Here is a 27,160-nt window from a genome sequence, read left to right as displayed (position 1 = left end):
GAAGCAGGCTCCCTGCAATCAGGGACCCCAATGGGAGCATGAACTGAGCCAAAGTCAGACGCTTAACCAACTGAGCTCCCCAGGCCAGGCACCTTGAGTTTTTTGCTTCTTAAGATTTTATTTTTAAGTAATCTCCACACCCAGTGTGGGGCTTTAATTCACAACCCCGAAATCAAGAGTTGCATGTGCTTCTGACTGAACCAGCCAGGCGCCCCAAACAGGAGTTTTTTATATGAAAAAAAAGGACGACATTCCATCGTGAGTTACTATGGCCCTGATTCTGGCCTTCATCTCTCAAATGAACTGTTAAAGATTATCTTCCAGTTATGTCCTCTACTTCAAAAAAGTCTTCACTGGGCTGAGTGAGCTAACTAGAAAAGCAAATCTGACTGTGCTGTTCTCTTAAGCTCTTCAATGCCTTCCTTTTGCTTAGAGAAAAGTCTGACGCCCTCCATGACCTAGCCCTTGCTTACCTCTCCATCCACGTCTCACTTTTCAATTCCTACTTCAAGTTCTATTAATAACAATGGACTGTACTACATAAAGGTATATATGACTTTCATTTCTATACCTTTGCTCCTGTTCTGCTTGTCCTGAATTCTTTTCCTTCCCTTTTGTAGCTAAGTCTTAGTCATCCTGTAACAGGGGCACATGGGTGCCAAGAGCACCTGACTGCAGGGTTCCCAAAAAGACCAGGTTTCAGCCACTCATTGCTGACAAAATCCAAAGGCAGAGATATGAGTGGTGGTGTAACAAGAAAGGAATTTATTTCAGTGAGGCCAGCACCGGGAAGACAGTGGACTAGTGTCTCAGACTATCTCCAAAGTGCTGAAAAATACTTCTGGGTTTATATAAGGAAAATGTGGGACAAAGTTTGGTGGGTACTTGTAGGCAAGCAGTAAAGATCATTGTCTTGGGGTCAATCACGTGCGGTCTTGCTGACGTCAGGGTAGACGTTTTTTGCTTGAGGGGGTAGTTTCAGTTCCTATCACAGGATGCTTTGCCTGCAGGGGTCTTTTGCCTGAGTTAAGAGATAAGCTGGAAAGAAGAACTTAGAAAGTACAGACAGGTCAAAATGGAGGTCGTTGAAGTCCTCTTTCAATACAACAGATTCAGTTCAGATGTATTCACCTCTAGGATAACTGCTCCTCTCTGTGTGACAACAACATCTTTGCCTACATACACCAGTACCTCCTCTTCCATGTCTACCCCTACCTCCATCTCTACCACGGTCATAGCAGCTAACATTAAGTGCTTACTCTGTGCCAGGCACTTATACAAAGAACGTTATATGTATTTTCCAATCCTCCTAACAACCTTATAATGTACATTCTATAAGTAAGGAAATTAAGGACTAGTGAGGTTACCTTATATAAGTGGGTTGTTGGAGAGCCAGGACTCCATCCAAAACTGATGGCATCTAGAATCTGGGTTCTTAGCCATCATACTAAACTGATTCCAGCACCAAACACAGTATACTGAAATGAATTTTGTCTCTAACTCCTTCATCACATTGATAGCTCCCAAGGACAAACCATATTTCAATTCCCATAGTAGGGCCTGATATATATATAGTAGGCATTCAATATTTATTGGACTGATTTATTACTTTAGAGGCATAGGCATCTATAAGCCCTTTATCACAAATCTAGACCACTGAATCTCATGCATCTATTAATGTGGCACTTTTAAAAAAGATTTTATTTATTTATTTGATAGAGACACAGAAAGAGAGAGGGAGGAGGGGGAGCAGGGGGAGCAGGAGAGGAGAAGCAGGCTTTCTGCTGAGCAGGGAACCCGATGTGGGCCTCAGTCCCAGGACTCTGGGATAGTGACCTGAGCCAAAGGCAGACGCTTAGCCAGGAGCCCAATGTGGCAGTTTTTAATACCAAAACAAGTAGGACCCAAAATTAAAAGACACTAAGATTATTCAATTAATTAGTCAATCTTAAAACTACTAGCCATATAAAATACGGACTAAGTACTGATTAAGAATGCTAATTGATACATAGAAAAATTTTCTTTTTTTTTTAAGATTTTATTTATTTATTTGACAGAGAGAGAGATCACAAGTAGGCAGAGCAGTAGGCAGAGGGAGGGGGGGAAGCAGGCTCCCTGCTGAGCAGAGAGCCCGATGTGGGGCTCAGTCCCAGGACCCTGAGACCATGACCTGAGCCAAAGGCAGAGGCTTAACCCACTGAGCCACCCAGGCGCCCCATAGAAAAATATTCTTAAAGGATTCACTTTATCAACAATTGGCTTGAAATGGATCAGACTTAAATGTAAAACATAAAACTATAAAACTTCTAGAAAAAAAGAGAGGAATATCCTCAGGATCTAGAGTTAGGCAAATAATCTAAGAGCACAATCTTGGAAACAAAAACTAACAAATTGGAGTTCAAAATTCAGCACTTTTGTTTTGTAAAAGATCTTTTAATAGGATGAAAAGACAAGTTACAGACAGGGAGAAAATACTTCAAACCATACATATGATTAAAAAGAACTAGGGCTAGAATATGTAAAAAAGCCTTTGAACTTAGTAGTATAAAATACAAACCAATTAGAAAATGGGCAAAAGATATGAAAAGACATTTCACTGAAGACGATCTACAGATGGCTACAAGCACATAAAAGTTGTTCAACATAATTAGCCATTAGGGAAATGCAAATTAAGATCACCAGGAGAGATTACTACATATACCTATCAAAACAACTAAAATAAATAACGACAACACCAAAAGCTGACAAAAATGCAAAGAAACTACACTTGTACATTGTAGGTGGAGATCTAACATATATAGTTAATCTGGAAAACAATTTGGCAGTTTCTTGAAAAACTTAACAGGTGGGGTGCCGGGTGGCTCAGTCGTTTGAAGATCCAAATCTTGGTTTTGGCTTAGGTCATGATCTCAGAGTCCTGGGGTCAGGCCCCACATCAGGCTCTGTGTTGGGTGTGGAGCCTGCTTGAGGGTTTTCTCTCTCTGCCCCACCGCCTGCTCTCTCTCTCTTCTCTCTCTGAAGTAAATAAATCTTTAAAAAAATAAAATAAGGGGCACCTGTGGTGGCTTAGGTCATGATCTCAGGGTCCTGAGGTAGAGCCCTGAGTTGGGCTCCCTGCTCAGTGGGGAGCCTGCTTCTCCCTCTCCCTCTGCCTGCTGCTCCCCCTGCTTGTGCTCCATTCTCTCTGATAAATAAATAAAATCTTAAAAACAATAATAAAATGAAATGAAATAAAATAAAAACTTAACATGCCACTACTATACTAGTAGTTGCCCTCCTGGTATATATCACAGGGAAATGGAGCCTGGCCATGAATGTTCCCAGCGGCTTTGTACATAATAATCAAAAGCAGGAAACAACCTAGAAATCTTTCCACAGGCAAATGGTTCAACAGACTGTGCTATATACCCATACCATGGACTCAGTGATAAAAAGGAATGAACTTTGATGCATGCAACAACCTGGATGAATCTTAAGGAATTATGCTGAATGAAAAATGTCAGTAACAACAGGTTACACAACCGAAGTGTCCATGAACAGAAATATGGATAAGGAAGATGTGCTGTATTTATACCATGGAATATTACACAGTCATAAAAAGGGTAAGACTGTGCCATTTGAGACATGGATGAACATAAAGAGTATTATGCTAAGTGAAATAAGTGAGACTGAGAAAGACAAATACCACAAGATTTTCCTTATATTTGGAATGTAAAAAAAACAACAACCCACAAATGAATAAGCAAACAAAATGGAGACTTAGATCTATACATGCAGAGAACAAACTGATGGTTGCCATAGAGGAGAAAAGTGGGGGATTGGGTAAAATGGGAGAAAGGGAGTAGGAGATACAGGCTTCCAGTTATGGAATAAATAAATCAAGATAGCATAACAAATATAGTCAGTGTGACTGTAATAGTGATATCTGGGAAGAGACCAGTAGCTACACTTGTAGTGAACATAGCATAACGTATGAGCTTATGGAATCACTATGTTGTGCTATGTTGAAAGTAATGTAACATTGTGGTGTCAACTCAAAAAATTAAAAGATTACACATTATACAGTACCATTTACATTCAGATTACAAAATGGAGAATGATTCCTGGTTGCTAGAGGCCAAGGATGGGGTGAGAGAGGGTAGCAGCTATAAAAGGACAAGAGGACGCATCTTTGTAGTGATGGAAATTTTCTGTATCTTCACTTTATCAATATCAATATCCCAGTGCTATCACTGGGATATGGTTTTGCAAGATATTGCCATCAGGGAAACTGGGCAAGGTACATGAGATGTCTCTGTATTATTTATTATTGGCTTTCTTGTTGGAGCAAGCTAGAGGAAGAAAGTAGGGGAGGTGCCCACTAGCTCTTTTGGGAAGACGATAGCCAGCAATTAGATGCATGCTAATTAAAAGCAGGAACCTCAGACAGTCACTTGTAAAGGACGCATCAAACCCCTCCCAGGGAAAGACTGGGAGTTGGATGTTTTTGTCGGGCTTCCTCTGTGCTAGCTCGGGGGAGGTGGAGACAGTTGCAACAAGTACTCTTGCACCCATGAACAACTGTCCCTTTGTTTGCTATAGTCCTATGGGTCTCATGAATGCGAGCCCTGTCAGCTTTCATACATAGGTGACCTGGGGGACCATTCCTCAGTGGGCAGCCTTAAAAGTTGGGCCACCAGGGTGCCTGGGTGGCTCAGCAGGTTCAAGTCTCTGCCTTTGGCTCAGGTCATGATCTCAGGGTCCTGGGATCGACCTGCACGTCGGGCTCTCTCTCTGCTCAGCAGGGAGCCTTCTTCCCCCCTCTCTCTCTGCCTGCTTGTGATCTCTGTCAAATAAATAAATAAAATCTTAAAAAAAAAAAAAGTTGGGCTACCAGATGTGTGGTCCAAACCCTTTGCTCCTCAAAGAGAAGCTGGGCATTGGGGTAACCCCCCAGGCTATATGGTGCTATGCCAAGGGGTGGGCTTTATGGCCAGTGTGTCTCAGCCTTTCCTATCCATTCTGAAGTGGCTATTTTCTCAGTTGCTCAATGAATAGGACCCACTTAGCTCATTTCTAGATTTCTCTCAGAGGGAGTTCCTGCATATGTAACTGTACCTTCTGTTTGTCCATAGGAAGAGAGAAATTCAGGAGCCTCCTGTGTGGCCACCTAAGTCCAGAGTCCCAGAATTTTTTTAAATGTTACGTAAAATTCAGTGCTGGTTCTCATATATTGCTGGCTGATGTCCTAGAATCTCAAATTGGGAAATCTAGCCTGAGAAAATAATCCTAAATAACAATCTTAAATATAGAAGAAGAGGTTCAGACACAGAGATTTTTTTTTTTTTTTGAGAGAGAGAGAAAGAATGAGTATGTGTGTGTGAGAGAGCAGGGAATAGGAATGGGATGGGGGAGGGGCAGAGGGAGAAGGAGAGAGAGAATCCTAAGTAGGCTCCATGCCCAGCACCGAGCCTGATGTGGGTCTTGATCTTACGACCCTGAGATCATGACTTGAGCCGAAATCAGGAGAAAGTTAGAAATAATCAATATGTCCAGAATTAGGCACAGTTACATAAATTATGGTATGTAACTGGCAGAAATAAGAATATCCAAATGTTGGCAATGATTAAATATAAGAAAAATCTATGACTAGCCACTGCTTTCACTTGATTCCATGGAGTGAAACAGAGAAGGGTAGATAAGGAAGAGAGAGACGAATTAAGAAGAAAGGAAGGAAGGGAACCAGGGAAGAAGAGAGAAGAATTTTTAAAAAGGGGAGAGAGATAACAACAACAAAAAAAACAGACACATGGGAAAGCAAATTTTATCTTCTTTAAAGAAAAACACAGAATATAAAATTCAAAGTTTTTCAGAAAATTAGGAGCTGAGTCTTCAATTTAAAAGGATTCTTTAGGATCAACTGCTGTCATTTTAAAATAGTACAAATGTTCATACTACTTCATAAGAAATGAATTTCACTTACACAAATGTTAAACAATATACTTGTATAAGAGGTACAGCTATAAATATAAACAAAGCTTAAAATGAAAGAAGTCATCTGTTCTGTTCAAATCTTTGTAGACTCTATAGTAATCCTGCACAACATCAATCCTCTTTGAAAAGTCATAAGAGCATGTTTTTCATACTTCCCAGTGAAATGCCACAAGAACATTTCCATACGGCATTCCAGTGAACAGTAGACATGAAGCTCCACAGAACTCTATCCAACTTTTACACAGAGGAAAACATTCTTCTGGTTCATTAGCAAATAATGTGCAAAGGCAAAGAAAGCCCCCTGTGGATAACAAAAACAAGCTTGGATACCAGGAACAGCTTGTCAAATCAGAGGAAAGGATCAGAATGGAAAGGATTAGAGAAAATCTAAACAGGTACCAGATGATTAATGATGGGCTTTCCATAAGGGAACCTTGCAAATATCCATTCATTACACTATACCTAACTAGAGTAAAACCTTAACTATTTCAAAAACAGTCTTCAGCAACCTTCAGACTGTCAGATTTCAAGTTCTAGAAATGGCCAGGAAAAAAAGAAAAAAAAAAATCTCTGATGGTAACGAAGCAACATCTAGAAATGACAAAAGACCTATATAGACAATTCACATGAGAAGAGAGATGGCGGGGCACTGGGGTGACTGAGTGGGTTAAGCCTCTACCTTCGGCTCAGGTCATGGTCTCAGGGTCCTGGGATCGACCTGCACATCGGGCTCTCTGCTCACCAGGGAACCTGCTTCCCCCTCTCTCTCTGCCTGCCTCTCTGCCTACTTGTGATCTCTGTCTGTCAAATAAATATATAAAATCTTAAAAAAAAGAAGAGATATGGTGGCAAATAAACACACGAAAATATGCTCAACATCATTAGTCGTTAAGGAAATGCAAATTAAAACCACAATATACCACTTATACTTACTTGAGTGGCTGAAACTTAAAAAAAAAAAAAAGCTAAAAGCAAACAAACAAAAATCCCCAGCACTACCCAACAATCCTATTCCTAGGTATTTACACAAGTGAAATGAAAACCTACATCCGCACACACAAACTGCATAAATGGTTATAGAGATTTTATTTGTAACGGGTCAAACCTGGAAATTCCCCCAAATATCCACCAACTGGGGAATGGATAAATGGTCTGCGTACATCCATGCAGTAGAAAGCCATCGGCAATAAAAAGGAACAAACTCCCGGTACATAGCAACAACACAGATGAATCCAAAATCATGATGTCAAGTAGAAGAAGCCAGAATCAAAAGACTACATTTTGCATGATGCCATTTCCACATTTGTTAAGGCAAATTATACAAGGACAAAAGACAGATCAGTGGTTGCCAGAGGCTGAGGGTAGGAAAAATGATTACAATGAGGCATGGGAAAATCTGGGGGGTGATGGAATTATTCTATATCACAGAACTGTGTATTAAGAAGAGAGAGGGGCGCCTGGGTGGCTCAGTGGGTTAAAGCCTCTGCCTTTAGCTCAGGTCATGATCTCAGGGTCCTGGGATCGAGCCCCACATCGGGTTCTCTGCTCAGTGGGGAGCCTGCTTCCCCCGCCCCCTGCCTGCCTCTCTGCCTACTTGTGATCTCTGTCTGTCAAGTAAATAACTAAAAAAAAATCTTAAAAAAAAAAAAAGAAGAAGAGAGAATGTTACTGTTTGTCAATTACACCTGAATTAAAAGAAAAAAAAAAACATAACTGTAGCCATGTCATGGGCATCTCTCTTCTGCTCCTCTGTGTTGGCTGGGGGGAGAGGGGTGGGGAGAGCTGTTGTGGATAGGGCAAATATTTGTGCTGAATTTCACTAGCAGAACTAGATAGGCAGAGCCGTCTCCAAGGGGTTAGGGGTAGGGAGTGTTCACTGCATGGATGAATGCTTTTGCAGGGGACCAAAATTCAAACTAAACTAATTTACAGATAAACTAATTTACAGGAAAAGTTTCAGAGCTCAGAATTAGGTGCTCTCAAATTTTTTAGTATAACTGTATTTACACATGACACGAATTCTAATGCAGAGCTCCTTGTAAACCTCCTGGCCCTCTCTATCTCTCTCCTCATCTTCATTCTTCTGCCTTTTCTGCATGCTGGCTTCCTCTACTTTTTTAGTTTACATGGTAGGAAATCTGACTACCGATGCAGTTAGAGACTGATGCTCCTAGTTAGAGACTGAAGTTCCATCTCCGTTTTAGTTCCAGAATCCTGCAGACTTCTCTGGCCCTGCTTTGATGAGATGACCACTACTAGTCCACCCTGTGTACTGGGCAGGTGTTATGCTGCACAAAAATGTTGCTCCCACTGTAACTCTATGGGTGGGGATGGAGGGACCACTCCCCAGAAAGCAGAGGGGATAAAACATTTTGTACATTATACAATGGTGTGAGCAGTCTTTATCTTTATGGCGGGTTACATTCATTAACAAGTATGGTAGGGTCAAACTAAAATGGTCATTGTCTTAATTTTTATAGGGGGAACGCAACCAATTAACATGTTCACGCTTCTGATTAAGGGCCTGATTAAGGGCCATTTTAAATCACCCATAGATTATGTTCCTTTATAGGATAAATGTTTCTGAAGCTTATATTCGTTAGTTTAAGATGATGAGAGAGTCATGGTAACATAAAATTCCATTTAATATGCTATAGTATTTCCTCACCTGTAATTGTAAATTCTGTGACTTAATGTGTCTAATGATGGGTGCAAAATACATGAACAACCGATGAACTCAAGAACGGCTAGAATCAACACCCTACACACATAGTAAGCACTTCAAATTGTTAAATGCATGCCTTCTGCCCATTTTTGGACATGATTTTCTGTTTTTTGTGTGTTGAGTTTGAGGAGTTCTTTATAGATCTTGGATATCAGTCCTTTGTCTGTATTGTCATTTGTAAGTATCTTCTCCCATTCTGTGGGTTGCCGCTTTGTTTTGTTGACTGTTCCCTTTGCTGTGCAGAAGCTTTTGATCTTGATGAAGTGCCAAAAATTCATTTTGGCTTTTGTTTCCTTTGCCTTTGGAGACATATCTTGAAAGAAGTTGCTGTGGCCGATGTTGAAGAGGTTACTGCCTATGTTCTCCTCTAGGATTCTGAGGGATTCCTGCCTCATGTTGAGGTCTTTTACCCATTTCAAGTTTATCTTTGTGTACGATGTAAGAGAATAGTTGAGTTTCATTCTTCTACACATAGCTGTCCAATCTTCCCAGCACCATTTATTGAAGAGACTGTCTTTTTTCCTCTGTATTTTTTCCTGCTTTGTTGAAGATTATTTGACCATAGAGTTGAGGGTCCATATCTGGGCTCTCTACTCTGTTCCACTGGTCTATGTGTCTGTTTTTATGCCAGTACCATGCTGTCTTGGTCATCACAGCTTTGTAGTAAAGCTTGAAATCAGGCAACGTGATGCCCCCAGTTTTGTTTTTCTTTTTCAACATTTCCTTAGCAATTTGGGGTCTCTTCTGATTCCATACAAATTTTAGGATTGTTTGCTCCATCTCTTTGAGAAATGCCGGTAGAATTTTGATTAGAATAGCATTGAAAGCATAGCACAAAGTTTCTGTCCTAAGGCTTTATGATTCTTCATTTTTATGGTAATAAAACCAAAGGTGAAGGACCACTTTAAAGGGTGCCAATGAACAGTAAAGGATTTTTACAAAGGGACAGAAGTTTTCAAAAATTTAAGACCGTAAAATGGGTAAATGAGAAGCTGGTACTGGAGTACTTATTTTGCTGACTTTTTTTTTTTTTTAATGTAGCAAGAAATAATAGAGATTAAATTATCACAGCAGAAGGTTTTCTGCTTCTTTGGACTGCTTTCTAATTCAGCCTGAACAGATGACTTTGCATCCACCCTGGTTTTGCAAGGCACACCTGCCCTTAAAATGAATGCATCAATAAATTCATCCTTTGATCTCTTATCACATTGTGTTTCAAAACATCAGAGTCTGAAGCTGTGTTTTGAATAGCGGCCAAACCTCAAAAAACACAGCTCTGAGTTTGATCCTGAGCCCATAAAAATCTGAAGACTTGCAATCTCAACCACAAGACTTTTTTTTTTTAACTTCATAAAAATATGCAGAAGCGGTTCTTTTCTGTCAGCAATTTTAAGGTTTAAAGGATTAGATTAAAAATTTATGGCTATAAAGTAATGAGATTTTCTTTTTAAATAATTTTAACTCAAAGGTCTGCCTCCTCACTAGCCCTTATTCCTGTAACAGTAGGATCCTCTAGTACTTTCCTCATCCTCATTGGCCACTTTGCTCTGGATTCCTGAAGGAGAAATGGGTTCGTCACAAAGACTGCCAAGGCAGTTCCAGCTACCCAATCTAAGCCACTGCCATGGTCACCATCACTGCTGTCAGCTCTGGAACCCAAACCCCTTCTCCAAGCTCCTCTCAACCCTGTTCTTGGTCTTGCCTCCCACCACTAGTCATTTCCAAAAACCCTTCCTCTGTTATGGTTCTGGAGACACTTTCCCTCACTCCAAAACGTTCTCCTATTTTTCTTCTATTTCCTATTCCTATTGATCTTAGCAAAAGAGAGGGCATTTCTTAAATTTCTGTTGATTTACTCTGCAAAAGAAAACTAAGCTCTTCTCTTCAGTCTTTTCCTTCCAGACATTGTTTAGAGACCTAACCTTCCACAACTAACAAAAAAAGCCCATCTAATGGGATTGGGAGGGAGACAAACCATAAGTGACTCTTAATCTCACAAAACAAACTGAGGGTTGCTGGGGGGAGGGGGGTTGGGAGAAGGTGGGTGGGGTTATGGACATTGGGGAGGGAATGTGCTTTGGTGAGTGCTGTGAAGTGTGTAAACCTGGCGATTCACAGACCTGTACCCCTGGGGGTAAAAATATATGTTTATAAAAAATAAAAAATATTTTTTTAAAAAAAGCCCATCTAGGTGTCCTCTAAACAAAAATTCATTTTTCTCTGTAAGGAATACTCCATTCTTTTAGGTTATCTGGCAAAAGCTACAGCCCAACCCTAAATAATATTTTTTTCTCCCTTTTATAAACATATACCAAAAATTAACAGTCAAATAACTGTTGTACTCTCCAACAAACCCCCAGAGGTGGCTACACACTTATAGAATGCTTATCACCACTTGTGAAATACCTTCTAAACCATTTACTAATTAAACAAGAAAAGTGGCTTATTGCTGTGTTCAGGACATCTTCCTTTGGTCTAATTTTCTTACTTTTTCTTCAATCTCTCATTCTCAAGCCTACATTCATTCATTCACTCAACCAACCAGTGTACATGGCACTAGCTGTGGGACACGGGATCCTAGTACTCAAGATACTTTCAGTCCAGAAGGGGCTGTACCAGTTCTACCTCTGAACCAAGACACAAGGAGGGCAGAGTTGTGTGTGATTAGACTGCGTGATTAGACTGCGCTCTAAAGTTAGGACAGGTTTTATCAAGTTGTCATTATCTTATGTGGGTACTTTAGGCTTGAGATGCAAAGCTGCTGCTTGCAGATTAACCATTAGGACTTCCAATCAGTTAAGTGTCTGCTTTTGGCACAGGTCATGATCCCAGGGTCTCGGGATTGAATCCTGTACGGGCTTCTTGCTCAGCAAGGAGCCTGATTCTCCCTCTACCTGCTTCTCCCTCTGCCTGCCACTCCACTGCTTGTGCTCTCTGACGAGAAACAAACAAAAACTCTTTAATAAATTTATTTATTTTTAGTACCCCTGTAAAATAAGGGGAACTTGTATAACTATTTCTTATTGTTCCTCTTTTGTTATTTAAGTCAATGCTAAGCTAAAGCCGTAAGGTACCCAAAGTCTGTCTTGATATACTCCTATTCCCTAATTCTTGGATAGCACCTTGAACCTACACTATTCTGTGGCTGCTCAAGACTTCCTTAGTTCACTGGGCCTGATGACATCTCATGCCTGACTCATTCCTCAAAATATAACTATCCTTGGTCATATTCCTTCCAGCATCCAATGGTAAATTGGGCTGATCTCATAAACCAACTCAAGCTAACATATTAATTAATGATAATAATAGTTTAATACATTTCTACTTTCAGGAAAAAGTGTGAAACAATAGGAGATTTATAGAAATTTAATATTATAATCCAATAATAGGGAGTATTTTTCCCATTTATGGTCACTGACTGACTAAATCTAAAATTAAAGTAATAGGGGCGCCTGGGTGGCTAAGTGGTTTAAAGCCTCTGCCTTCAGCTCAGGTCATGATTCCGGAGTCCTGGGATCAAGCTCTGCATCGGGCTCTCTGCTCCTCAGGGAGCCTGCTTCCTCCCCTCTCTCTCTCTCTGCCTGCCTCTCTGCCTACTTATGATCTCTCTCTCTCTCTGTCAAATAAATAAAATCTTAAAAAATAAATAAATAAGAATAAAATTAAAGTAATAAAAAAGTCAAGGGTTATAACAAAAATAAACATTTACATTTAATGTTAGTTTGAGAAAGGGAGGAAAATGAGAACAAGTATATTCTGACATTTGTGTATAGTCTACACATGTATATATTGTTCTTATACAACATATATATATATACACACACACATATATTCAGTTTAATATTTAAAGCAGTGCTGTAAGTTCATACTTTCTCTATTTTAGAGATGACAAAAGTTGGTCTTAAAGAGGTTACATTACTATCAAATAGCCCAGCAGGGGCTCTAAACAATTCAAATCCCAAGTATTTTTCCACTGTGCACAACTCCTTTCAGTGTTCACTATCTCACTTGAAACTGAATAGAAAAACCATGAAAACACACAGATGCAATGATAAAACTACACTTCATTCCACATATGGCCAGTTTAAAAAGAGAGGAGTAAGATGGGGAGGGAGAGTGAGCAAGCCAGGCAAGAGGAAAAAGTAGACAAAGAGATTACTGAGTAGAAATGTCAAAGATAGAAAAATAGGTAAGGGAGGGAAAGAAAGAAAAAGACAGGTGTGTCTGAAAGGAAGGATGAGCTGTGGGGTCCTCCAGTCGGGGTCTGCGTCCAGCCCACACACCTGGCTTCCCATCTCAAGAGCAGTCTTGCTCTGCGTTCCTCATCCTGCCAGTCAGCCAAGCTGAAGCCATCCAGAGAGCTGTGGGCTAGTATTTCCACAGATCCCCAGAGCCCTGACCTTATCTTGGTCTAATCACTGTAATCACCATGATTAGTTTTCCTTTCATTTTCCCAGGGATAAAACTAAAAGCTATTTCAGAAATCTGCATTTTCAGGGTGATTGGGTGGCTCAGTGGGTTAAAGATCCTGCCTTCGGCTCAGGTCATGATCCCAGAGTCCTGGGATTGAGCCCCGCATCTCATCGCTTCGGGCTCTCTGCTCAGTGGCGAGCCTGCTTCCTCCTCTCTCTGCCTGCCTCTCTGCCTACTTGTGATCTCTGGCTGTCAAATAAATAAATAAAAAATCTTAAAAAAAAAAAAAATCTGCATTTCATCCATCTCTGCGAATCAGTGAAAACCCAAGCTCTTAGTATGAGGGTAGTAACAAAAACAATAAACAAATCAAAACCAAGACTTCTATCACCAAAATAGCCAATGGTCAAACATGCCTTACACACACGCTGTTTACTGAAAAACCACCATTCTCAGTCAGATTTACCATAGATAATAAAACGCCTACACCTCTTCACCACTCATATTTCTAAGTTTTTGTTTTATTTAGCTCACTTATTATTCAGGTAAATTAGGTATAACTGCTTTCAAAGTGAGATACGTATCCTATATTGCTAGCATTCAACAAACTTCTGAAATCATTGGTATAATATTTTAACTAAATGAACAAGCCCGAGAGACACCGAGTTTGAATCCCAGCTTTGGCTCTTAGTATCCAAGTGACTGCACAAATTACTTAATAGCTTTGAGCTTTAGGTTCTTCATCTATAAAATGAGGCTCATCGTATAGTACCAATCACACAGGTGATTCCTCACAAAGGATTTCCAAAGGAATTTCCTTTAAGAAGGAAAGGAGATGAGTGCTTGGAACTGTATGACATGTAGTAAGCACTCAATGTTATCCCTTATTATTACCATTATTATTGATGGCCACTAGCCTTGCCTCCTGGCTGCAGAAAACTTAACCATAAAATATCTTTTTACCTTATTAAAGAAATTTGAGAAGTTTTAGAAAAATACTGGGTTTATATGTAATAGATGAAGAGTAATAATAGAAACAAAGTCAAATATTTATGATCGTATACACTGAACTTGCAAAGCATTGGCAGACCCCTTTACAAATGGTTTACCTCGAAGTCTATGAGCTGTAGGTCAGCAATCAGGGTCACCAGCAGCCCACTATTATAGAGCTCCTGTGCAAGCTGGGCCACAGCTTCTGTGGGGGGTTCCTTGTCATTTGTGCCACACAGAATCTCTTTCATTGCTTGCAGAGATTTCGACACTTCCTCTGAAGCCTGGTGACCAAAAAAACATGCTCACAGTGAAGAAGGAATGATATTTTCAAGCCATAAACAAACAAACCAAAAAACCCCCCTTCTTGGATTCTGTTCAGTTATGATCAAAGAACACTATACAGTTACAAGCAACCAAAAAACTGTTTGACAGCGCTTTTTTTATTTTGGAAAATGTTGCAAAAATGTATTTATGTTAAAAAAGTCTCTGGTATTTCTATTTGGTCAACATAATCAAAACACTCTTCCTTTAAAACCTACTCAGATATAGCCTAACTAATCTAGTCATTAGCTATAAATTTTACTCTTAAGAATTAAAATGACTGGGGCGCCTGGGTGGCTCAGTGGGTTAAACCTCTGCCTTCGGCTCAAGTCGTGGTCCCAGGGTCCTGGGATAGAGTCCCGGGATAGAGTCCCTCGTTGGGCTCTCTGCTCAGCAGGGAGCCTGCTTCCTCCTCTCTCTCTGCCTGCCTCTCTGCCTATTTGTGATCTCTCTCCCTCTCTGTCAAATGAATAAATAAAATATAAAATTAAAATGACTGTTTTGAAGACTTATCAATAGCTACGGGTCTTTATTAAAAGCATTTGTTAAGGTTTTCAACAAATTCCTATCACTCTAATTTTTTAATGGACAATGTAGTAAACCTGAATTGTCAAAACACATGGTCAGATTATCAAAACCCACTAACTTTGTTAATCCACTTGTCTCTCCCACATAATCATCACCTTTTTTTGCTCTCTATGAAACTTAAAAATGACAAAAAAACACTTCTCTATATTGTGAAGAGTAATAGGGAAATCCACAGATGACTGGGTGCTCAGGCCTGGGGAGGGGACAATGAGGAATGACTGCCAACTGGTACAGGATTTCTTTTGGGGGTGATGAAAATATTCTTGAATTAGATATTGGTGATGGTTGTAGAACCTTTGAGAATACTAAAAATCAGTGAACTGTACACGTTAAAGAGGCAGATTGTATGGGATGTGAATTTATTCAATATGTCTTTTCAAAATTAATACAGGTGAGCAAAAGAGAATAGGCCAAAAAGTTAACAATTTAATCTGCTGAATATTTTTTAAAGAAATATAGTTTTATTACTTTGAAGTATGGTTCTGTAATCATTATAACCAAGGAAGGGAATAAAGAGAATAAGGCAGATTAAATATAAATAATTCATAGTAGCATGACTACTTTAAAAAGTAATTTCCAGATACATCTTATTATCTGACTGAAACAATTCTTAATTTATTAAAAGGTTGGAAGTTTCTTTAAGGGTGATATTTAGCCACAAAAGAGAGCTTTAAATTATATTCAGTTAAGAATAATTATAAAGCAGGGACGCCTGGGTGGCTCAGTGGGTTAAGCCGCTGCCTTCGGCTCAGGTCATGATCCCAGGGTTCTGGGATCGAGTCCCACATCGGGCTCCTTGCTCGGCAGGGAGCCTGCTTCTCCCTCTGCCTCTGCCTGCCTCTCTGTCTGCCTGTGCTCACTCGCTCTCTCTCCCTCTGTCTCTGACAAATAAATAAATAAAATCTTAAAAAAAAAAAAAGAATAATTATAAAGCAAACTTCTGTGTGCCCATAACACAGGTTAAGAGTAGAAAACTTCCAGAAATCCTGAAGTCACCTGAATGCAGCCTTTTCAACCTAGAAGTAAATGTTTTTATGCTTTTGATGATCATTTCTTTACTTTTCTTTATATTTTCTTACCTGTATTTGCATCGCTAAACAATATAGTTGAGCTCTGCCAATTTTGAACTTTTTGGAATAACACCTGGGACCTCTTAGGAGGTGCTTCTGTTGCTATTATAGATGTGAGGTCCATCCATGCAACTGCATGGAGGCAGCAGCGTTTTCATTTTCTTTGCTCTCAAGTTTTCTACTGATGGCTGGACCCCAGTTCATCAGTTCTACTTTTGATGGACATTTAGGTCGTTTCCATTGAGGGGTTATTAGGAACAGCAACATATGAACACTCTTGTATGCGCATCCTGGTTCACAAGTGCAAGATTATCTCTAGAGTTTATATGTCGGAGTAGAATTGCAGGGTTTTAACAGAGGTACAACCTCAGATTTGACAGATGATACCAGCTGGTTCTCAAAGTAGTGACACCAGTTTATACCTTATCCCTCACAGTGGAGGAAAGTTCCCATTACTCTCCATCCTCACCGACACTGAGTATCATCAGACATTTTTCATTTTTGCCAGGAGAGTGAGTGTGTAATATGAATGTACGTGGTTTTAACTGGCCTTTTCCTGACTACTCATTAAAACGAGTATCTTTTTATGTTTTTTTCTGTCTTATGCAGATTTACTGTAAATTTACTAGTAAATTTGGGTTTACTCTTTTATGAAGGTCATTTCTTCTTTCTAATTGAGCCAATATTTGATTCAATATTACAAGTACACAAGAATTAAAAATACACTTCTACATCCCTTACAAGATGCAGAATAAAACATCATATCTCTACATCCATACAAGATCCAAGATTTTTTTTATATACTGGGATGGGAAGATACTGTGAATTGAAGGATATTTATTTTCTAGATTTCTTAAGTGTTGCCATAAACTAACCAGTCACTTCAGAGAGAAATTGAATACATAGGATCCAACATCCTCTGGAAGGAACAAAATACAAAGAAAAGAACAATAACAACAACAAAACCTTATCTATGAGGAAATCCTGCTTAGTAGGACCTTTAAAAAATGTTAAAATGAGGTTGCACTGTCATAGAAACTATCAGGTGATCTTTAAATAAAAATGTTCTATCCTTCCTGTCAGTTTAGCATTAAATACCTGTATAGCCCCTTAGATTTTTAAGCTCTGTAGTCTAGAGGGATCCAAGTTTTGTCAGAGGCTGAAGATAGTGAACCAAGTGTTCAAGGCAAAAGAGTCAACAACAGCATAAATCCTGAAATCAATTTATATGTATTTATAGAGACCTTCTGTGCACATCACAGACCATATTCGGGGATTCTTCATCAAGCTTTTACATTGGTTTTTGGTTTTGGAAAACATGCATCTGAATAATAATATTATCATTTTAGTTCATACCTTGTCGGTTTTTTTGTCTTGTTTTTCCAAAATCGCCAAGTTGTCTTTTAGAACTTTCACAATTTCTGCTGGATTTTTGTGTGATTTACTAAACAAAGGCATTTTTTTCATCTATAGAAATTTCTTCTTCCAATACAGAATGCTACAAACAAATAAGCAAACAAGAATCATGAGTTTAACTTTTTGAAATTTTATCTAAAATTTTGTTTACATCCCAGTTAGTTAACAGAAGTGTAATGTTAGCTCCTGATGTATAATATAGTGATTCAACACTTCCATACAACACCCAGTGCTTATCACAAGTGCCCTCCTGAATCCCCATCACCTATTTCACCCACGCCCCCACCCACCTCCCTGCTGGTAACCATCAGTTTGTTCTCTAGAGTTAAGAATCTGTTTCTTGGGGGGCGGAAATCTGTTTCTTGGTTTGCCTCTCTATATATATTCTTTCCCTCTTTGCTCATTTGTTTCTTAAATTTCACATGAGTGAAATCGTATGGCATTTGTCTTAATCTGACTGACTTATTTCACTTAGTATAATACTTTCTAGATCCATCCACGTTGCAGAGGCAAGATTTCATTCTTTTTATGGCTGAATAATACTTCATTTTGTGTGTGTGTGTGTGTGTGTGTGTGTATCACATCTTTATCCATTCATCAACTGATGGACACTTGGGCTGCTTCCATAATTTGGCTATTGTTGATAATGCTGCCATAAACATCAGGGTACATGTATCCCTTTGAATTAGTCTTTTTGTATTCATTGGGTAAATACCTAGTACTGTGATTGCCAGATTTTAGGAGAGTTCTATTTTTAACTTTGTGAGGAACCTCCAACTTGTTTTCCAGCATGGCTGTCACCAGTTTGTAAAGAATTTAACTCTTAACATGATTAAATTGTTATACCAAAATGTCTTATGTTTTCAAAAACCCTAATTCAATAATTTGAAACATTAATATTGATCAAACTAAAATGAGTTTCATCAAGTTTTACACCAAATTTAAATACATATATATATTTTAAGACAGGTATTTTTAAAACTTTGCCTAAAACTTTTTATTCAAAGTTTAAATTTTTTTTTCTAAAATACAAATACAAGGATTAGGGAAAGAGTCCCACTGGGAAAAGGAGTACTTAAAACTAGATTTTTTAACTAATGAGAGTGCTGCTGCCGACAATGACGGTGATAGATAAAATAAAACATGTAAAACAAAAGTGAGATTAGGATCCACATACTGCGGTAAGGCAATATTTAATGCTACCCATAACAATCACAAAATCGCAAGGTAAAATTATTTTAAAATCTGATCTGTTCTTTATTTACTCTTCAAACATTCAGCTAGCCATACTCACTGAGGAAATGAAGACCACCATGGTGGAGGGTGAGGAGAGTGAGGAAAAGGAGTATTAATTCTTGTTTTTGAGAACATCTATTTACATAGAGCAGAGAAAGCTGCATATGGCTGTCATTGCCCTACCATAATGTAATTATTTAGGAAGAAAATCATAATTGAAGTTTCCAGTTAGGAGAGGCATATTCACATACTTTATAGTTATTGGAAAAATATTTCAAACATTACAGAAACATGATATAATAAGTCCATTAACCAACAGCTCAGAGATAACAAATATATCAGTTTGGTGTATGTTCCTTCTGAATTTTTTCTTATATATAATATTAGATACATTTTTAAACAAAAATAGAGTAATACTAAACATAGTATTTTGTAACTTTTTTCTACTTGTTATGTCTTGAATACCATTCTACGAGTATATATTTAGATCTCCTACAATTGTATACAATATAGTATTCTATTATACAGATATATAATTATTATGTGGAAACTTCTTATTAAATTACTATATAATTTATTTTATTAATACCCTATTAATGGACATTTGGGTTAATTCTATTTTTTCTAACATTTTTCTGATTAACAATGATGCAATTAGTCAATGGAGGATATTATCCAAGTGTGTATACACAAATGTGCACCAGTGGATAGCAGCACTCTACCTAGCTATTCCTGTGGCATAACCATAGCTATAGTTCTAAATCCCTAATCCCCCTAAAATCCGATTTCCCAAATCTGGCTCTCTAGAACTTGTCATTCTGTGAGCTACCTTATATCCTTCCAATAAATTACTTCAGGATTTGTTGTTTGTAATCAAGAATTCCAATGGGAGGGGTGCGTGGGCGGCTCAGTTGGTTGAAGGTCTGCCTTCAGCTCAGGTCATGATCCCAAGGGTCCAGGGATTGAGCCCATCGGGCTCCCTGCTCAGCGTAGAGCCTGCTTCTCCCTCTCCCTCTACCTGCCGCTCTGTCTACTTGTGCTCTCTATCTCTCTGTCAAATAAATAAATGAAATCTTTAAAAAAATTCCAATGGGACATATATATGTTATGAAGTAGAAATCAAAACACTGTGAATTTTGATGATAAAACAAAAGACTTAAATTATCATTTTCAGAAGAAATGGTGTTTTCGACAGGGGTGCCTCAACTCCCCAGTGTGGGAAGACTAAGTGAGAGGGGAACCTGTCCACTCTTGGGGCAAGGATAGGTTTGAAAAACAAGAGACTCCAGGCAGCCTCTAAGGCAGATACTGAAAGTTGACAGAGCATTCAAAGATAAAGCATGTGAAGATCACAATGATTCTCACAGTAGGCAGTGTCAGGTGCAAAAAGAGAGTCAGAACATTGTATCGTGTACCTTTATACAATTCAAGAATAAAATTGTAAAGACACACTAGATTTTACTTTAGTAGTCAGCCCTACACATCAATAAATGAAGGTGGAGTATATTTAAAAGTGTATGTACTGTGGTAGTAGGGTGGGTGCTGAACAAATCATTAGTTAAGTTGGGCAGAGCAAGCCAAATGTTGCTTCTTACCTAAGTGATCTTGGGCACAGATCTTTAAGGCTCTGTGATCTCATCTGTAAATGGAGAAGATAACATCTCCCTCTCAGTGTTGTGAGGATTAAAGGTAAGTAGAACATCTTGCACAGGGCCTTGTATAAGTACTCTACAATGTTTAGCTGCTATTATTACAAAAAGTTCTATGATATAATGAATGAATGATTTCACAAAAGAGAAAGGCATACTAATTGAGACATGATATTGTCTTAATTAAGTGTTCTAGACACATCTGTGTCCTTGAATCACTTACACATTTTTTTCTTTTAAAAAATATAATTTATTCTTTAAAGGTTAAATATTTAATGTTTAAATACTTAGCATTAAAAGTTTTTTTTAGGGGCACCTGGGTGGCTCAGGGGGTTAAAGCCTCTGCCTTCGGCTTAGGTCATGATCCCAGGGTCCTGGGATAGAGCTCAGCAGGGAGCCTGCTTCCCTTCCTCTCTCTCTGCCTGCCTCTCTGTCTACTTGTGATCTCTGTCTGTCAAATAAATAAATATTTTTTAAACAGTTTTTTTTTAAATGCTAAATGCATTTGTATAATTGTTCATTTCTTCATATGGTTCTACTGCACTAAGGAAAAGATAATCGACTGTGAGAATTCCAACTAAATACTCCTGACATCAAAATAGAGTACAAATAAGAATATAGTATCATGCATGGGGTGCCTGAATGGCTCAGTCAATTAAGTGTCTGCCTTTGGCTCAGGTCATGATCCTGGGGTCCTGGGATCGAGACCCACATGGGCTCCCTGCTCACTCAGGAGCCTGCTTCTGCCTCTGCCTCTCCCCCTGCTTGTGCTCTCTGCCCCCCCCCCGTCTCTGTCAAATAAATAAAATCTTTTAAAAAATAAAAAAAGAATATGGTCACGTATAGGTGATATGACGTGATTTTTTTCCAGTACTTGTTGCTCTGCCCAGTTCTCAGTTCTTAGTTCTCAGGCTAATTCTAATGCTAATTCTGGTAATATCACAAATGTTTTCAGGACTCCCATGGTAGTTATCCACCATTTCCTGATTTGCTGTCTTCCAACTTTTTTATTTGCCTGTTGATTTGTTCATTTATTCATTCACTTGTTCACTGAACAAACAATCTGAGTAAGTACTAAGCATGGACACTTTGCTAAATACCTGGGATAGAGTTATGAACAAGAAAAATACAATGCTTGCTCTTTTGAACTTATTTTTTTTTTAATTTTTTTAAAGATTTTATTTATTTATTTGACAGAGAGAAATCACAAGTAGATGGAGAGGCAGGCAGAGAGAGAGAGAGGGAAGCAGGCTCCCTGCTGAGCAGAGAGCCCGATGCGGGACTCGATCCCAGGACCCGAGATCATGACCTGAGCCGAAGGCAGCGGCCCAACCCACTGAGCCACCCAGGCGCCCCGCTCTTTTGAACTTATTATTAAAAAGAGAAAGTTAACATTTTGGGGGCAATAAAATTATATAACAGAGGAAAAACACACAGTATAATGCCTCTTAATACAGTACTCCTTTTTTGAATTTGTTATTTTCGTATTTTAAGTGTACCTATTTTCTACAACTATAATATAAAATTAGTTTAATAATGTTTTAAAATTTCATAGGACCATTATTCTTCAATTCTGGGATCCATATTATGAGGGAAATCAAGACCTATATCTCAAACTATGCAGTTCCAGCCCCCGGTCCCCTATAAATTTTGGTGAAACTCTCCTAACTGCTCTGTTCTCCTCAGACCATAACCAGCCCCGTCCCACCCCGAGACTGAACACCTTCCTGTATCACCCTCAAACCCAGGGCTGCCCTTTCTACTCCCTGGGCAACCATGCTGGACACTTGCATGTGCATCCACTCCAATCACATCATTTACTCCACTGTCATTTAAAAACTGAGCCAACTGGCACTCAGCACTACCTACTAAACAAATACAAGGTAGTTCAACCCGTCTGGTTCTGAATTGGTAACTGATCCACTATGATTCAGAAATTACCACCCTTGGGCGCCTGGGTGGCTCAGTGGGTTAAGCCGCTGCCTTCGGCTCAGGTCATGATCTCAGGGTCCTGGGATCGAGTCCCGCATCAGGCTCTCTGCTTGGCGGAGAGCCTGCTTCCCTCTCTCTCTCTCTGCCTGCCTCTCCGTCTACTTGTGATTTCTCTCTGTCAAATAAATAAATAAATAAAATCTTTAAAAAAAAAAAAAAAAAAGAAATTACCACCCTTGCCCGGCTGTCATTTGTCCTATCTATAAAGTGAGGGGATTCTTTTTTAAAAAAATTTAACTGTGAATTCACCTAGTCATATCATCTAACTCCTATTTTTCCATTTCATTTATGAAGATACCAAAACAAATCTGCCAAATGTTTTGGGAAAGTCCAGATACATTGCCTTTATATTAATACTGGTTTGGTTATTTTATTTATTGTATCCCCATGACTTATTTATTTTTATAACTAGAACCTTGTACTTTTTGGCCCCCCTCACCCATTGCATCCACCCTCACCCCTACCTCTGACAATCACTAATTTGTTCTCTGTATCTGAGCTTGACTTTTTTTTTAATTCCACTTAAAGGTGAGCCCATACAATATTTGTCTTTCTCTGTCTGGATTATTTCACTTAGCATAATGTCCTCAAGTTCCTTCCATATCAACAAATGGCAAGAATTCACTTTTTATGGGCGAATAATATTTATGGGTGTATTATACATATATAAGCACATTTTCTTTGTCCATTCATCTACTGACTGGCATTTAGGTTCTTTCCATTTCTTGGTAAATAATGCCACAATGAACATGGTAATGCATATAGCTTTTCACATTAGTATTTTTATTTTCTTCTCATAAATATCCAGAAATAGAACTTTTGGATCATATGATAGTTCTAATTTCAATTTTTTTGAGAAACCTCCATACTCAAAGAGTGGGTTCTTAAAGGGCATCACCCTTTGAAAATAGCTATGTTATATACAGTGAGCTCCGGGTGATTCATCACTGGTCCATATCCATTCTAAATCTTAAACTCCTACTATCTATCCATCATGGCCTAAGATAAAATGCTTAAGGCAGAGACAAAAGGAATGGCCAAGCCCTGAAAATGGTGCCTTCTGGGGATAAAAGGGTAGTAGGAATTTTTCTATAAAGTCTACCTCAGAGTTTTTAGACTATACATTATATTTCAGCAAAGCAGGAAGCAGGGACAGGAGAGGATGCCATATTAAGTACAACAGACTAACTCTAGAGGAATGCCTCTTAGGAACTGAAAACTGTAGGCTGTGCACACCAACATGCCCTCTAGCGTAGTGCTGACAGTGGGCCATGCAGCAAACAAATGTCCATGGACTAACACTGGCCCTGTTGTACTTTTCCATTGTCAAGAGTGAATAAACAGAATAAACAACAATTAATGTAGGTTCTATTAAAAAAAAAAAGCAGCTCAAGAAAGAGAAGAAATGCCCTGTGGACATAAGACAAGAAAGGTTGCTTCCAAAATTAATTCTCTGTAGGAGACAGAACAGACATAACTGACAAAAAAAGAAAAGGACTTACACTAAAAGCTGGCCAAGATAAAAGATGAGAAACACACACACACACACACATATATATATACACATATATAGATAACACCCCAAATACAGCATGGTAATCCAAATCTTCACAGAGCAGAAATGACCCTATGGAAAATTGACTAAGGACAACTGAGAGGTAAAAAATGAGTCAGGCTACATTTATTCATTCAAAAAATATTTACTGAGCACCTATAATATGTATATTACAGAGATATGGAAAAGATAAAGTGATCCAGGTATTACAACAATGGGCGAGGTGGAGGAAGCCAACAAGAAGAACAAAAAATATAAAAAGTGAAGCAGAAGCAACAAAGATGTAACAGTTTAAGCAGAAAAAAGAGCTAAACCTCATCACTTAAAGAGCTCTTCTAGTTGAGATTATTGGTGACCCCCCAGATTCAGTGTCTTGTGGCTTTTAAAAGAAACCAACATTATACCTTCAAAGCTCATTCCTACAAAATGACCTTAACAACAAAGGATAAAAATCAAGTTGCCTTTGAACTTCCATAAAGCTAAATGTCATCAGAACAAAGAGAAAACCTACAGAGTTCTGAGAGAGTCTATAGCCTTGTAACTGAATCCCTAGCCAACATATTTATGTGTGAAAAGACTGTGTATGCTTACTAAAAATATTATAAAAAGACGACATGGAATCAAGCCCACAAGAGTTCAACAAAATAAATGGTAAAAATCAGAAATAATTCTTGAAAGGAAGCCTTGATATTGTTGGTAGGACATGTAGGAGGGTGAGAATCTACAATTATAATGAATTCATAGGGGAGTAAAAATAAGTAAGGATTCAAGTTAAAAAGGAAACCACCCCAAAGTCTCCAAGAAAAGAAGGATCGAAAAAATAGCAATAGAAGCAGAAATTAATCGAATCAAAAAAGTAAAAGGAAAAGAAAATCTCTGGTAGCTATTTGGTCCTTGTTTCTCGTGGTGATAGACCTGTCTGCTCTACTTCCCATCCCACCTTACCCAAAGGGTGGGAACATGACCCAGGTATAGCCAGAGTATTCCTTCCACTGCCCTGGCTACAGCAGTTGGCTCACAAGTGGACTCTGACACCATCAAGCTTATCAAAATGCTTCAACAGGACTTTTCCCTTAGGTATTTTAATTTAATTAAGATATATGGGGCATACAGATGAAGAAATAGAGAACAGCCTAATAAGCTCCTGTGTATTTACCACCCAGCTCAAAACAAAAACTGAAGCAACCCCCTTCATACATCTCCCTGATCCCAGCCCCCTCTGGTTCATTCTGGTGGGACTATTACTTGAATATTAATTTAGCAGCGTGGCTCTAGAACCCATAAATGTTCACAACCTCTGATTTAGTAAGTAATTCTTGCTTCTGGCAATCTGTCTTAACAAAGTAAACTAAAACAAGGGTTGTCTTTGTAACATTTTTAAGAACATTTTAACATCTGTGAAATTGAGGTGTTTCTTACAACCGAGGGGATTTTACCTTCCTTAACAGTTTTTTTTCTTTCTTCCTTAGTGGTATACAAAGTACATGACTTACAGCCAACCGCTTCTTAGATTTGACGAAATACAGTCTTTGGCTATGAAAATGTTTGCAAAGAATGCGAAATAAAATGGAAATGTTGTTAAAAGCAGTACCCCATAGAACTATGTAAAAGCAAACAAAACACAAGTACACAAAGGCTATGCATAGAAAAAAATTTACAAACGTTAATGGTGATGGTCTCTGGGTAATTGGCTTATGGATGCTAAATTTTCCTTTTCCTTCAAATTTTCTTTTTTCCAAACTTTGTTTAATAGCCCATGCAAATACTTTCATAATGGAAACACCTTCTCATAAATGATATTTTTAATGACTAAACAACTGTGTTTTAAAGTTCAAACTGTGGAATATCTGATCACCATGACTTTTCAAAGCATTAGTCAAACAAATATGATTTCTGTTAGTTTGGCTATGAAATTTCATAAAGAGTAGAACTTGGCTCAAAATCTGGAGAGAGAGCCAAAACAAATTATTCACCTCTGCTCCCAGGGATCTCAGGCTCTGTAGACTTTGTAGTAGATTTTGGCAGCATTTCTTTTTCTCATACACAGCAAAATATTTCATATTCCTAACTTATGTGTGAGCATCATTAAAGATGGCCCAAAGTTAATCACTCTGAATATGTTCAGTGACATTAAGTGCAGAGGAGTGTTTACAGGGGAAGGGAAAAAGGGAAGCTAGGAGAAAAGGTCATTTGGGACATTCAATTCCCTTCTTTTTATTCCTTAAAATATTGAAAGGAAAATAAATGTTTATCTCTAAATGGCTAATGAGTATCTCCACGCCTTTATGTTTAACCTTTGATTGTACTATTCAAAAATAGATCTAATTTCAAAGGTTTCCCACACAAGTTTAAAAAAGCGAGAAATTTATCTCTGAAGCCAAGAAAAATCTCAAGATCTCCATAGGTAAAACTATAAAAAGTAACCAAACTTCTAACTCGCTGTAACAAAACCAACTAAAAAATGAGCCTTCTTTCCTTCCACATAAGTTTATTTTACAATCAACAATGACTGAGGGAGGAACATTTCCAAAATTTTCTTTAAGCTTGCTAATTTAAACCTAAGGCATAAGTACCTTCTCTTAAACTAAAGAAACTAAAATAAACTTAGCACTACATTAAAAAAAAATCACAAAAGTTCAGGAATCACGATTCTTTTATCTGCACTCCAAACAGAACTCACAGGTAGAAATGATATAAATCAAAGTGCATCTGTGGCAGATAATTGGACCTGTAAGATTCATTTTTTAAAAACTAATGAATGGAGGTTACATTAGTGTATACATTCGTCAATATTCATTAAACTGTTCTCTTCAAATGGTTTAAGGTATATTTTAAAACTGAAAAAGTATACCTCCAGGTTCTACTGTATTTGCCATATCCAAATAGTAACCTCTCCCCCCACGGACAATGCCATACATTAGAAGTGCCTGCACAGAAATAATAAATTATAAAGATATCAATCTCGTTACACATGCTATGACACCAAATCCATTATAGAGCACATGTGTCAAAGTATCATCTAATTAACGTCTTCTATCCTTTAACGATTCCATTTTTAAAAAAGATTTTATTCATTTATTTGAGAGAGAGCGTAAGAGAGAGCAGGAGAGGGAGAGGGAGAAGCAGACTCCCTACTGAGCTGGGAACCTGATATGGGGCTCGATCCCAGGACCCTGAGATCATGACCTGAGCTGAAGGCAGCCGTTTAACCCACTGAGCCACCCAGGTG

The 27,160-nt window shown here is 38.4% G+C and overlaps 1 protein-coding gene across 8 annotated transcripts in view; it reads right to left on the bottom strand.

Moving 5' to 3' along the window:
* CAB39L (calcium binding protein 39 like) overlaps window positions 1-27,160 on the bottom strand; it is a 121,468-nt gene that overhangs the window by 43,297 nt on the left and 51,011 nt on the right. For all 8 annotated transcript variants that reach the window (XM_044249701.1, XM_044249708.1, XM_044249703.1 and 5 more), the window contains 2 exons: window positions 17,440-17,581; window positions 14,221-14,385 (listed from right to left, as the gene is read on the bottom strand). In XM_044249701.1, the coding sequence (XP_044105636.1) occupies window positions 14,221-14,385; window positions 17,440-17,550 (276 nt within the window). In that variant the 5' untranslated portion in view covers window positions 17,551-17,581. The remainder of the gene's footprint in view (window positions 1-14,220; window positions 14,386-17,439; window positions 17,582-27,160) is intronic.

Source organism: Neovison vison, chromosome 5, assembly GCF_020171115.1.
Source record: "Neovison vison isolate M4711 chromosome 5, ASM_NN_V1, whole genome shotgun sequence".
In the NCBI taxonomy this organism is placed as follows: domain Eukaryota; kingdom Metazoa; phylum Chordata; class Mammalia; order Carnivora; family Mustelidae; genus Neogale; species Neogale vison.
Note: the sequence above shows the minus strand (reverse complement) of the source record. Positions and strands in the feature narration are given on the sequence as shown.